The following is a 13888-nucleotide window of genomic DNA, read 5'->3' as shown; positions in this document are numbered from 1 at the left end:
TAAAGTAGTTATTTATTAATCTGTACTTGAAAATTCAGTGGATATAAATTTCTTCAATAAATCGCGAATTACGAACGAGGGTTGCTCGATGTATCATAGTAAAATAAACTCTCACATGGGTTCTTGGGTTATAATGATGTTTAGGTACACAGTACCAGTAAGAAGCTTCTCTACCAGCTGGATCATCTCGTGCAAGTCTGTAACCAACCCCAAGGAATTGACCACGCCACCAGAAAACATGTATGTCCGTCCACGTGTGCTTGCAATTTTGTTTATTCGTGTGTGTTCGTGTCGTTTGATTTATTTTCATTGTTCTTTTAAAATTCCGTTTTCGTAAACGTTCGCGTAAACTGTCAGTCCCCGTTTGCAATTGCACAGACTTTACGAGAATAACAAATTGCACGCTCTTTGAATCTTGAAGTTGCCACATCTGAGTGGAACATTTTTCTGCCTCATTTTAGAAATCGAGCTTGACAAACGTTTGAATAAAAATACATCTCGTGTTTCTAATTACCGAGAAAAACCCTGAGATATATTCTCGTCTTTCCTTCGAAGAGGAACGTTTAATTTTTTATGGAAACGTTCGATCGGTTTGTTTCAACTTTAGTCAGAAAATGTTTAATTATGGTGATTGAAACTGAGCTTTTTCTTCCTATCAAAATAAAGTTTCGACGATGAACGACTCTGTTGTAAAACGTGACACATTTGTGGTAGTGATGCTTCATTCTTTTCGCATAGACTTTGCATGCTTGGCACAAAGGTACAATAACGTAGCTAGAGCCGAAAATATAGCATTTTGATTATTCGGTGATAACTCTTGGTATGTAATTTTAGAGTAAACCGCTGAACAAGTTTTTAAATGGGGAAAAAAAGTAGAATTTCCATTGGTAGAAACGATTTCGATGTTAGTTCCTCAGCAATACTAACCTTTCACATAAATTCATATGCTGTTTGGAAAAAGCACAGCTTGCTCTTTCACTTTTGAGAGATTTAATCAATAAAATAACTTACGATCAAATATTGATATAAATTCTATACGAAATAGAGTCAGGACGGTCACGGGATGGACAATCGCGGCGGTATGAGTGGTAATCCGGCCGCTGATTACAGTGAAGGAGCGTCACACGTGCTTGCTGTTATACATCAAATTTTAGGCCACCACAGAGCACTGGAGGCTCGATGGCATGCTCGTAAAGTCAAGTTGCATCAGCGACTCGCTTTAAGGTACAGGTTCCTTGTTACCCTTGTCATGTCCATACATATTTCCCCTGGAGAAAGACAATTTTTGTCTACAATGATGAATTTTCAGAATTATATTAACAAAACCTGTGAAAGTGCATTTTCGATAGTTCACGAGAAATTAGTTTCCAGTTATAACGAAGTTGAAAGGAGAATTTCCTTCAAGAACTGAAAAATAAAATCGCTCAAAATGCTATCCGCTTGAAAGATATTTATTAAATTTTTGGAAAAGACGCTTTAAAAATTCTTTTTCTCCAGTATTTTTCCACCTCGTGTGCTCGCTCAGCTTTGTCGCTTTTTTCATTTTCGTTGTTAAACTCAGTGCAAAATTTTCACGACGCTATTCGCAGGCTGTTCCAAGAGGACGTGAAACAAGTATTAGACTGGTTGACCAATCACGGTGAAGTGTTTATTCGTAAGAACACCGGAGTTGGTCGAAATCTTCAAAAAGCGAGAGTTTATCAAAAGAGTCATGAGCACTTTGAAAATGTTGCTCAGGTAAGTAAAAGAACTTGATAAAACCATTTTCTTGTCTACCAATAATGTATCAGGCTGCTCACATCTTCCTTATCGTTTTTCAGAATACGTATACGAATGCGACCAAACTTCTGACAGCAGCCGAAGAACTCGCCCATACGGGCGAATGTGCAGCCGACGAAATTTACGCAGTTGCTCAAGAACTCGAAGCTCACGTTAGCAGTTTTGCTACTCGAGTCGAACAACGACGAAGACGGTTGGATCTCGCTGTTGTGTTTTATACACATGAGAAAGAGGTAAGGAATAAAAGCAAAAAAAAAAATGTCTAGAGACAGAAGTATTATAGATTTTTGAAGTTTTTCATTTTTGGGTTGTGTCGACATTTTTCAAACGAGGACTTGTATTAATAATTTACAATATTTTCAATACTACATTTTCATATTGGGGCATCTTGATCTAATTTTCATTCGTTCCACGAGTCACGAGCCTCCATGCAATTCCGAAATGAAATATGTCGAACACGTTGCCTTCAAAGTTATAAATTGTTGTAAATGCAAAATTTGTACATTTTTTTGTTTGTATTGTGATAAAATTTTGGAGTTCAAATGCAACGAATTTATAGATGAAAAATAGTTTGAAACGTTAGCTTCTCATTATAGTCGATTCGTCGGCTTTTTTCTTGTATCCTCCGGCAAAAGTGGTAATAAGAGTTTCTCAAAGATCCTTTAATTTTATTTTCATTACGTTTTAATTCAACAGCTCAGTGGATGGGTGGACGAGTTACGTCAAGAGTTACAACAGGATGAAGTTGCTGAAAGTTTGGAAACGGCCGAAAGGCTTTTGGATCAATGTGCTCAGCACAGATCTTCGTGCCTGGAGGCTTGCGCTTCAACGATTGCTCAGGGCGAAGCTTTGCTCCAGGAACTGCGAGATTCCTCAGATGCTCCGGATACGACGGGTTCGGTGAGTCGAAGCTTTTAGTCTTGTCTTTCCCCGATACACTTTTATCTCACGATTTCATTTTGCTCACTTTTTTCTCTCTCTTTCTCTCTCTCACTTTGTTGCCCTAGATTTCCGCAGTCGAAGCGGCACTCGATCGACTCGCCGGTCTTCGACAAGAACTCGAAGAACTGTGGGCTACGAGAAAACTTCGACTCGAACTCTGTCTGCGATTGCGTGTTTTCGAGAGGGATGCCTTGGAAGCTAGCGGACAACTGGAAATGTGGGCACAAGAGCTTCAAGGACCTCAGCGAGAAGGCTCACCCGAACAACTTCTCAGAGTTCATAACGACGGTGTTGCTCATATGCAAAATACTGCCTTTCAAGTATTACAACAGGGACAAGAATTAGCTCAGGTGAGCCATCATCATTTTTCAACAAGGACAAACGTTTTTCCAATCATTTTTATTTCTACCGAGCTGATACATTTTCCCATTCTAGTGGAGAATTGTCTTTTCAAAGTATGAATCTAGCTTGCTGTCACTCTTCATATAAATTAAAAAATTAATTAAATTTTGTGATAAAGTTGATCGTAGACAAATATTTTCTAACAAACTCTTATCTAATGTTTTTGCAGTTTATAATTTCGTTAATTAGCTGAGTTAAGTTTATGGTTCGAAAATGATTCGGCACCGTAAACTTCTTATTTTATTCATCCATTGAAATTTGAAAACTATTCAAATTTCGCGATAAAGTCGGATATTAATAACTATCTTACGGTGAACTTTTTTCATGATTTTTTCGTTTTTTAGTTCGCTAAATTTGCTAAGTTTGAGATTTGAATTTGGATTCGGCATTATAATTTCTTTACTTTTACTGTCGATATTGAAAGATGAGGAGTTGGATTGGGTGGTATATTCCATTACAATTCGATAATTGATTATTCGAAGGTATTGGAACAAGCGGGAGTCTGCATAATGGCCGATGGCCAGCACAGTGCGTCGGCGCGGGTACAAGTGCTTCTCGAATTTTTGAACGAGCGAGAGATGGACGCCGAGGACTTGGCGGAGATGCGGCGTGTTCGCCTCGAACAGGCGGCTCAGTTAGTACAATTGCAAGGAGACGCGACACACGTGGCCAATTGGATACGAAACGGTGAAGCGATGTTACTCGCCTCCCTGCGGGTTCCGGAACATCTTGCTGACGCCGAACAGCTTCGTCTCGAGCACGAACAGTTCCAAGTCGCGATAGAAAAAACTCATACCTCCGCGGTCCAGGTGAGTTATGTATGTGAACAAAAATACGCGGACACAGGGATATTTGGAAAACTTATTCAATGGTTGATTCGGTAAAAAATTACTCCAATATTTTTTTGTAGAAACGAAAGAACAAAACGAACGATTACAATCCTCCATGTTCGTCACTATATTAATTTTCTTTCCCATGATCAAAAGTTTGTTCGGTTTCATGAGTAAATTCTGATTCCTGGTCAAGTGACGTATTTGTTCTCATCGCAAGTAAAGAATTTCACTATACTATGGAACTTCGATTTTGATTTTTCATCGGCTTTATCAGTGAATTGACCGTTGGAAGATCGAGCGAAAATGAATTTCGGTGTGAAATGCTGTAAAAGTGAAATTTCCCATTTTCTGAATTGATTTGTTGATGAAATGCATTCCTTCGTAGGTGAAACACAGAGCAGATGCCCTCGTGAGCGCAAATCATTACGATCCAAAAAGTATCCGTGAAGTAGCGGAGGATGTGACGAAGAGATGGCAACAGTTAGTGACGTGTGCGGAGGAGAGACACAAACTCGTGACGGCTAGCATAAATTTTTATAAAACTGCGGAGCAAGTGCGCTCTGTTCTTGACAGTTTGGAGCGCGAGTACAGAAGAGACGAGGACTGGTGTTCTTCGGGCGAAAAAGGAACCCAAGTACCAACGCTCGTTGGCAAACATCAGGAGCAAAAAGAAGCTTTTCTCAAAGCTTGTACCCTCGTTCGGCGCACCGCTGAAACATTCCTCAAGTATACGAATCGAAGTCTACAGTTTTATAGTTACCAGACGAGCAGCGCTGGATCGGAAAACAAAGTCAAAAGTAAGTTGCAAAACGACTAATTCCACTATTAATTTTTTTCTTTCTAATGGACCCTCCGAATTAGAACAATTTCCTTCCTTTTCTATGAAGATATCCTCGAAGAATTGAGAAGCAAAGAGAACAAAGTCCTCGAATTTTGGACCCAGCGTAAAAAACGATTGGATCAATGTCATCAGTATGTATTGTTCGAGCGCAGTGCGAAGCAAGCTTTGGAATGGATAAGTCAAACAGGAGAACTTTATCTTGCGACGCACGTAAACGTTGGAAAAAACAGGCTCGAGAACGAACAGCTTCTCCAGGAGCATAACGAGTTCAAGGGTGCAGCAAAGGTAAAGAAAAAAATTGTGTGTTTCGTCGGAAATTTCGCGTTTTCTCGCGATTCTAAATTTCGATATACGATGAGCTTGTATGCGAAGTTGGGCATGAAAATTTTCGTTACTCTAAGAACAGCGACTGACGACATCGCTCGATATTGCACAATCACTCGTAGAATCGGATACTTTGCCAAGTGGCACAAAAGAGAAGGAAAGTTTTCATAAAGAAATGTGCATTTGAGGTTGCGGGTAGTGGTTGTCGTTCACTACACGAAAAATACAGCAATTTATTATGAAGTCTGCAACGAAGAGTTCGATTATTAAGGAAAAAGACTCTTTTCTTATTTTTTATTTTGCAAATATTGAACGAACGAAATGTTGGTGTGTTTCATAGGAGACTAGAGAAAGAGTGAAATTGCTGATTCAATTAGCTGATAATTTGGTCGAAAAGGGACACGCGCATGCCGCAGCGATAAAACAATCCGTCGCTGAAGTTGACCAACGCTACAAGGACTTCAGTATGCGAATGGATTGTTACAAAACTCAGATCGAAGATGATTTGGGAATACAATCCGATGATGGACAAAAGGATCTTTCGATCGACAGAAATTCCGATCCGCTTTTGGAAGAAAAAATTAAAGGAAAAGATTTGAAAGAGCTCAACGAAGAAAAACGTCGTTCAGCTCGACGGAAAGAGTAAGTCTTTATTTTTATCGTTCATCCCTCATGAAAGTGACTTATCGAGCTTGAAGGTAGAATGAGAAAACGAGGAAAAATTAAAATAACCAAACTAAAAAAATCTTTTCGCTTCAATAAAATCGAAAAAATTAAGGTGCTTTCAATCAAGCACTTTGAGAAACGTTGACAAGTTGTTATCGAAGTTTACAAAGTCGAAAAAAATAGGCCGATACCGTGACAGGCGTATCGTTGCCAAAAATTGAGTGACAGTGAATACGAAGTAGAAGATTGATCCACACACACACACACACACGAATACCAAAGAAAGGCAATCAATCGATCAGGTTTCCTTTTTTCTGGTATCAGTTTATGAAATGATAATTGTATATTCTTACGTAAAGTTGCTTGAAACTGAAACACAGTGAAAGATACTCATTAAAATATTTTTTACCAAAAAGGTTGTTGAATGCAGCTGCTTTACTAGTTGCCTCCCTAGAGACATAATTATTTCTTTTCTTCATAGTTTCTAGGCCCATACGTACCTTTAACGAAAATTCGTTGAAAAATCTTGAAACTAACCCGATTTATTGCACAGGTTTATAATGGCAGAACTTTTGCAAACGGAGAGAACCTACGTTAAGGATTTGGAAACTTGTATACGGTGTTTCCTCGAGGAGACTCGAAGCGGTCGTGGCATTGTACCGACAGGCTTGCACGGCAGGGAATCAATAATATTCAGCAATATGGAAGAAATCTATCAGTTTCATTGTGACATTTTTCTCCGTGAATTGGAGAAATACGAAACAATGCCCGAGGATGTTGGCCATTGTTTCGTAACTTGGGTACGTTACAGACCAATAAATACAAGTTTAGTCCAATTTTCACAACGAAACTAATCCAGCAACGATTTTAACACTTGCCTCTTTGTGTTTAGGCTGCCAAGTTCGACATGTACGTGACTTATTGTAAAAATAAACCCGAGAGCAATCAACTTTTGGTTGCACACGGTGGAAGCTGGTTCGAAGATTTGCAGCGACGACATCGGGTCGAACATCCGATCGCCGCTTACCTCATTAAACCTGTGCAGAGAATTACCAAGTATCAGCTTTTGCTGAAAGATCTGCAGGTTTGTTCATTATTATCGAATTACTGAGAAAAATATATTTAAAAAATGATCAACACCCTATTGAGGTTATCGAAAGATTTCAAATCTCACAGGGCAATATATATGAAAGTTCATCTTTTGTGTTTGATTGATACTTAAACAATATATTTCTGGACTTAACTAAATTTGTACAAAAAATCGATCCATTTGCAAATGAAATGTTAAAAAATAAAAAAAGCATACGTTTGTTACTTTCAATAGATACCAAATACTGTATTTGTTTTGAATTTATGATATTATCAAACACCAGAAAATTGAGAAGACAGATCCCTGAGACCGGGAAGCATTCAATGTGTAAAGAAAATAGTTAATCATTCAGAAAAGACCTAAAATTCGTATTCTGTTCGATAAAATCGTTGAGTTGTTTGATAAAATGTTATTTTTAAATATCCAACAGGCCTGCTGTCAAGAGGGACAGGGTGAAATCAAAGATGGTTTGGAAGTAATGCTAAATGTGCCTAAAAAAGCAAACGATGCCTTACATTTGAGTCTATTGGAAGGCTGCGACGTCAGGATAGACACACTGGGTGATGTAGTGCTGCAAGATTCGTTCACGGTTTGGGATCCGAAGCAACTGATACGTAAAGGCCGTGACCGTCATATATTCCTCTTCGAACTCTACCTCTTATTTAGCAAAGAAGTCAAAGATTCGGCCGGCAAGGTAGAAAGGCTTAAAAACTAGGAAACAGATTTTTTAAAATCGAGTTTTCATCAAACTTGATAACCAAACTCACCATTTATTTTCATACTTACAGGTCAAATATATTTACAAGAGTCGTTTGATGACTTCGGAACTCGGTGTGACCGAGCACATCGAAGGTGATGAGTGCAAATTTGCTGTATGGACAGGAAGAGCACCGACGAGCGACACGAGAGTCGTTCTACGCGCTAATTCTCTAGAAGCTAAACAACTTTGGGTCAAGAGACTTCGCGAAGTTATACAGGAGACTTACTTCAGTCTCAGTATGCCTAAGAGCCCAGCGAAAAAGAGCTCCAGTCAAAGATCCAGCCGGGATCTTGAGGAGTGCGCTTCTCTTGATGACAGCGTCGAAAATCTCGATAGAAATTCACTAGCCTCGTTTGGATCTACCAACACCACGGATTCTGACAAGGTAAGCAATTTTTCGATTGGAATTGCTTCACTACTATTGCTTAATTATTAAAGCGGAACGATAATAATTCCATCGGGTCACTAAATTGATACAATGATGGACTTGACGTTCCAAATTATTATCAATTCCAATCATTTCGACGCTTGAATTCGACACTTGGAATTATTTAATTTATATCGCATTCCATTTTAGCATTCCAAATGTTTGAGGTAAACGCAAAATCAAGCGGAAATTCATTAGTTTCCGCACCAATAAATTTAGCCTCCGCGATACTTTCGAACCGGATTTATCGACGTTTCGAGCATCGCTGAACAAATCGGATAAATACTGTACAATATTCATTCGATCAGTTACAATCTTCGGCTGTAGTTTCATTGTTTATCCGATATCAATTTATCAATTACGTAGCCATGGAATTTCCATTGAAATACGACAAATTTTCAAACTTGACGTGATCGATCTGTTGTTCAGTCGGTAAAAATCCTGCCGCACGTTTTATTCCGAGTAGGTTGATATTTGAAAGAAAATATGAATTACACGCTGTTCTCGTTTTATCAGAGAACAAGCTGTAACTTTTATTCTTCTCAAAAAATCAACCATGTCCGAGTAAAACGTGCAACCATTTTGCAGCTATCCCTCTCGCACTCACGCAAGTGATAGATCGCCTTAATTCCACTTCGGAGAACGTTCGATACTCAAGTTTTCTAACTCTCGTTATGGGTAACTGAGTCGGCTTCAAAATTCTGCTTCCCCATCAAATAATCTGATCAAAATTTACCTGAAAATCTACGACAGACACTCTTTTTACAAGATTTTTCTGTCAACTTCGGTTCTGTAACCCTCCAGAGCAGAACTTGAGCGTGGATTCGATCGCTCAACGCCTGCGGGATAATTTAACAAAAATCGTATGTTTCTCTTCGAGTTTCGAAATGTACAAAAAAATGGTTGTCTTTGCCAAAAACGCAGTTTTTCATTATTACATTTAGAAAAGAAAATATAAATGAACACAACTCATCCATATTTGAAATTTCATTCTCGAATTCGTGAAGTTTACATCGTTGGTTAAAAACTGACAGGTTTATCGCTGAAATCCCATCGAGATTTGTTTTATCTCATTATTTTAAAAAATTTCTAACAAATTTGTATATTTATGCGTAAAGTAATCCGTAACAAATTGGCAAAAATTTTGCTGAAATGAATAGAAAAACAATATTCAGTTATTTTTTAATAAAATTTGTTACGAGCCAACATCAAATTCATTCACAGACCAACAGTAACATTTTGTTTTGTTTTCCTTTTCGAATTAGAATTTTCGTGCCGGAAAGATAAAGTGTCACGAACCGAGAGTCTCAGAATTCGTAAATTTGTTATCCAAACACTTTGTTTGGTATTCAAGCCCAATAAAATTGGGAAGCAATAAAACGAGGCGATGATTCGAGACCATCGATGAGAACAAATCATTGATTAATTTATTCCGGGTTTAAGAATCGAATGAAATCGTTTATCGGAGTCGATAACTGGTAAGAAAACACGAAATTTCAAGGAGGTAGTTTGTTTTCGGTAAAAGCTTGGTGAATGACGATCAAAGCGAGAGCCGTGAGCGAGGGAGCGAGAGAAGGGCGAAAGGGAGGAGGGAGGAGTATTCATGACCCCGGGGTCGTGTATAGGTCGAAAGGACAGTCGTGTGAGTGAAGGCAGACAATGGAAAATGGTTCCCGGGTTGATATTCTCCGGCGGAAAGTTGACAGAGGAGACCCATTCATGCGATTTTGTGGAGGAGTGAAAAAAGCCCAATTGAAATGCGACGTAGCGACTGCGTTCCCGGGAACCACGAGGGAAGCAAACTAGAAGAGAGAAAAATAATTTCGAATTGATTTTTCGTCCCTCGTGGATTCCAAACAATCTCCCTGGCACCGAAAACTTGGTTCGGAGAACCATGGCGAACGCCAGGCGAGTTCGTACTCGAGAAAACATGGAAAAGTGCACGAATGCAAGCGACAGAATGCTGTCGATCGTAGAAGCCTGCTCAAAGGGTCGTATCGACGTTGCATTGGCACACGCTCCAAAAGCAGAGAGAGAAATTCCCTCTCCCTCCCCCTCTCGCTAGGAGAGCGCACGTACGAGAAAGTGGCGCGCTCAACGCCGGGGCCACCGAGGTCCCGGGATCGATCTTACCGAGCAGACGCCTACCCGCTCTGCCGCAGAGGGACAGAGCCGTCCGAGAGAACCTCCAGCATCCCCAAAGCCCTGCGAAACGCTGCTGCCTCGTTCGCTGTGTGCGCTCCATCCTCTCCTGTGTGTTCGATCCCGTGTATGTGTGTCACCGCGGATTCGGGTTCTCATGGTTACCACCGCGGCTACGAGACCGCGCAGAACGTCCGTACCAATAAATGACCGCGAACTTGACGAGTAAAAACATTTTGCGAAAACTCCGTTGAGCTTTTTCAACCACTCACTATTTCTAGTGGTTCAGCTTTTTCGAAATTCTCTCGCGCTCTTACGGCATGAAAAATTCAATCTTTCGATCAGAATGAAATTTGTTTTTTCGAAGCGACATTTTTGTAGAGCAAGAATTACTCACTTTTGGATTTGACATTCAATACAGAACTCGTGGGACGAAACCCTTGAAAAGGTTCGTCACGATTTTTGGGCAAGACTTTAGGCAGCATCCGCAGTTTTTGAGGCCATTTCTCGGGGCTTCAACTCCGTCCGAATGAATCTTATTCGAGATGACAATTGCTTGATTCGTCAATGCGAATATTTTTAGTCACATTTCCAAAAATGACGTTTCCTCACAATTTAATTTATCACAATTTCTCAGAAAATAACCAAAATTTTGAAGGGTTTTGCTTGTTATATGCAATATTCGAAATTCAAGTTTTTTCGCTCGATTCCATACGACTGAGGTTTGACTGTGGAAACAAAAGGAAATGGACATTATTTCTGATCTTATTCAGGCTTATATTCGCTTTGATCAAACGTTTCGGTACGATTTTTCGTGCATTCTATTTTTCCGGGTTAAATAAATGGGAATCTAAAACTGTCCAACAGAACTCGTTGGTTTTCCCTAGTGGCGGAGATTACACGCCATATTTTCGTTTCTTTATATAGAGAGGGAGTTTGTTTTTTCTGTAAGAACGAGATATTCGTGACAGAGGCTTTTAAACCTACTGTATAAACACGAGAATCCTATTTATCGAAATAATACGTCTGCGGATACGCGATGTAATAGGAGGAACATTATTTTTTTGTATCCACGTTATTTGCGAATTCCTCTCGAATCTTACGTGCAGATAAAAACTCAGATTCGAATCGCCTCCGCTACGTTCTCAATCCAATTCCATTCCCGAATGTGCGTGCAGATCTTTTTATCCGTCGATGGAAACAGTCCAAATTTTCATTCGATTAAACAAAACATCGGGAGCCTTTTTTCCTTAAAGAGCACTCAAATCTTCGACGAAAACAAAGTCAGCGAACAAATTTTATTTCTCCACGATCGAATCTCGTTCATTTTTCTCTCGATTCGAATCAATAATTCAAAGTAACAACGAACAAAAAAGATGAAAAATGTCGTCGAAATGTCCAATATTCACAGACATCGATTCAGAATTCCGAACTGAAAAAAAGTCGAGCGTTTTGCCGTGATGGAAATTATTGTTCCAACAAAGATCGATGAAAAATCATTTGCATCGATCATTTATGTTCCCAAATTTAAAATGATTGGAAAAATTCTTCGAATCGAAGATTATGAAAATGATTGAAGGGTTGAAAAAATGATGAAAAATAAGAGAAAATAGGGAAAAAAGGAAGAGAGTCGATCATCGAATGATTCTGACTGGTCATTGAGTGACAATATTGAGGGATAGCTTCGTCGCAAATAGTACGAGGTGCGTTATCGCGCGCATGTGTAGTCGTTGAGAGATAGAGAAACAAGTCGTCCAAGTGGCGCGGTGGCTGCGCGAAAGCTCGCGGGGCGGAGGTGGAGGAGGGAAAAAGAGAAAGAGAGAAGGCGAGAGGACCGGCAGATCCGCACTCGATCGTACGTTAGCTCGCCGGGTCGGTAGCGCGCGTTACAACATTCAGCTTTGTCGCTTTTTCAATCTATGCGTATGTATGTGCGGTTTGCATAGTCGAGGGGAGTTGCGCGTTGAGTAAGAAGAGCCGGAGGTAAATCCAGGAACGTAGAAAATACACGGGAGCAGTACGGACGCGACTCTCGGGTCGGCCGGACTCCCGAAAGCCGCTCCAGCCTCCACTGGTCCGGCGAAGGATAGACGACTGAAAGTAGCCGAAAGCAGAGGCGAATATAAGCAGGTGAAAGCGAGCGTTCGAAAGCGCAGTTGAGGAGGCTCGAGCTTTTTCTCAATCGTGACGATTAGTTGCCCGGACAATGGCAAAACTCAGGATGGTCGGGAACGACGACGAGGCATGGGGAAAATTGAGCTCGACGTCGTTCGAAGTATCTCACAAAAATCGCATCTCGGGCTGCTGGTAGCGCGGGAGCGAGACTGGCTTTTTCTTCCTCCGATTTTCTCAGCCTGGAGAGTGAAACAAAAAGCAGGCAGACTCGCGGTCATTCGCTCGTTGGCCGATCTCACTTTCTCAAGGGATTTATCGAGTGCGATGAAACGAGGGTGAAACTCGAGGAAGCCTACGAACGTCGGAGCAGCCGCGAACGGACTCGAGGAATTTCGGTTCGTTGATTTCGTCGAAAAAGCCTCTATCGCTGTTCCCCTCGGTGATTACGAACTTGGAACGAGCATTTCGAGGCTGTTTCTCCTCCTCGCTGCGATCCCTGTCTCACCCGCATCCGGATATCATCGAAGAAAATCAAGGCTCATAGCGAAAGAGGTACACACGAGAGTGCCCGGGGCCGCCCCCTGAAAATTACCGCAATGACGTCACCCGCCGGGAAACCGGCTACGATCGTCCAAAAAGCGAAAAGAAAAATTTCGCTACCCTGGTTTCGGCAGGGCTCCGTGGCTCCACCGCATCCTGGAATCGTACGACAGCACACCATCGATACCCCGGGATCCTTCCAGTCGCGACTCTTGCGACGACAACCCTCCCTCTCCCAGGTACTATTTCTCTCTCGCTCTTTCTCTCTTTCGCTTTCTTTTCCTGCGCGTTTTATCACCACTTCCGCATCGAGATGAAAAATTCTTTAAGAAATTCTTTCTCCTCCGATGAAAGAATAAAAATTCTGCATCGAGAATTATTTAGAAAGGCACCAATTCTTGAAAATCCTCGAATTTTCTGTCTTTTAAAACGCGTCGTAGAACGTACATTTTGACCTAATTGTGCCTCGCAGCGACACTTTTTTAGTTTCTCGCGACACGACGACGCAGAGTTTCACTGAAAGTTGCAACATTTTTTGTTTTTTTTTTTCCCCCCCCCCAAAAAAGCTTATCAGTTTCAATCGTATTCGCGAGTTTTTCGAACGACAGCCGTAAAGTAACGTGGCACTATCGCCGAAAAGAGTCGATTGGAATTAGATTTTTTAAATTTATAAAAATTTCGAGAAATTTTATTGAATCAATCGCGAACCGATCGACAAGCGTTCGTTTTTTCGACTCGGTCTGACGTTTATGCGGAAAATAATGTAAACATTTATGAGTGTTTATCGATTTAAAAATCGTGGTTTTATTAAGGCGTTCGTAAATGTTCGCGGTGTGCGATTAGGGCTCGCAGCTTGTCCGGTCTAGCGGCGCCTCGCCTTTTCCTCGATTTATGCTTTCTCACCGGATATCGAGTATTTTTCTTATCGCGAACCAACAGATGTGTTCCGCCCTGGCGAGTCTTTCGAGCCGAGAATAAAAAAGTGAGAAGAACATGAAAACTCGAAACGTTTGGATTACCTTTGGGA

At 40.7% G+C, this 13888-nt stretch overlaps 1 protein-coding gene across 4 annotated transcripts in view; it reads left to right on the top strand.

Moving 5' to 3' along the window:
* trio (trio Rho guanine nucleotide exchange factor) overlaps positions 1–13888 on the top strand; it is a 67974-nt gene that overhangs the window by 8000 nt on the left and 46086 nt on the right. For 3 of the 4 annotated variants that reach the window (XM_043431326.1, XM_043431325.1, XM_043431328.1), the window contains exons 7-19: positions 1046–1224; positions 1590–1737; positions 1821–2012; positions 2476–2679; positions 2787–3071; positions 3606–3932; positions 4342–4753; positions 4844–5082; positions 5462–5763; positions 6341–6587; positions 6680–6871; positions 7308–7571; positions 7666–8022. In XM_043431326.1, coding sequence (XP_043287261.1) covers positions 1046–1224; positions 1590–1737; positions 1821–2012; positions 2476–2679; positions 2787–3071; positions 3606–3932; positions 4342–4753; positions 4844–5082; positions 5462–5763; positions 6341–6587; positions 6680–6871; positions 7308–7571; positions 7666–8022 — 3348 coding nt within the window. Of the gene's footprint in view, positions 1–144; positions 241–1045; positions 1225–1589; positions 1738–1820; positions 2013–2475; positions 2680–2786; positions 3072–3605; positions 3933–4341; positions 4754–4843; positions 5083–5461; positions 5764–6340; positions 6588–6679; positions 6872–7307; positions 7572–7665; positions 8023–13888 lie in introns of all 4 variants that reach the window. The other variant, XM_043431327.1, reaches the window with a different exon arrangement.

Source organism: Venturia canescens, chromosome 10, assembly GCF_019457755.1.
Source record: "Venturia canescens isolate UGA chromosome 10, ASM1945775v1, whole genome shotgun sequence".
NCBI lineage: Eukaryota > Metazoa > Arthropoda > Insecta > Hymenoptera > Ichneumonidae > Venturia > Venturia canescens.
The sequence above is the reverse complement of the archived record's forward strand: the minus strand, read 5'-3'. Positions and strand labels throughout refer to the sequence as shown.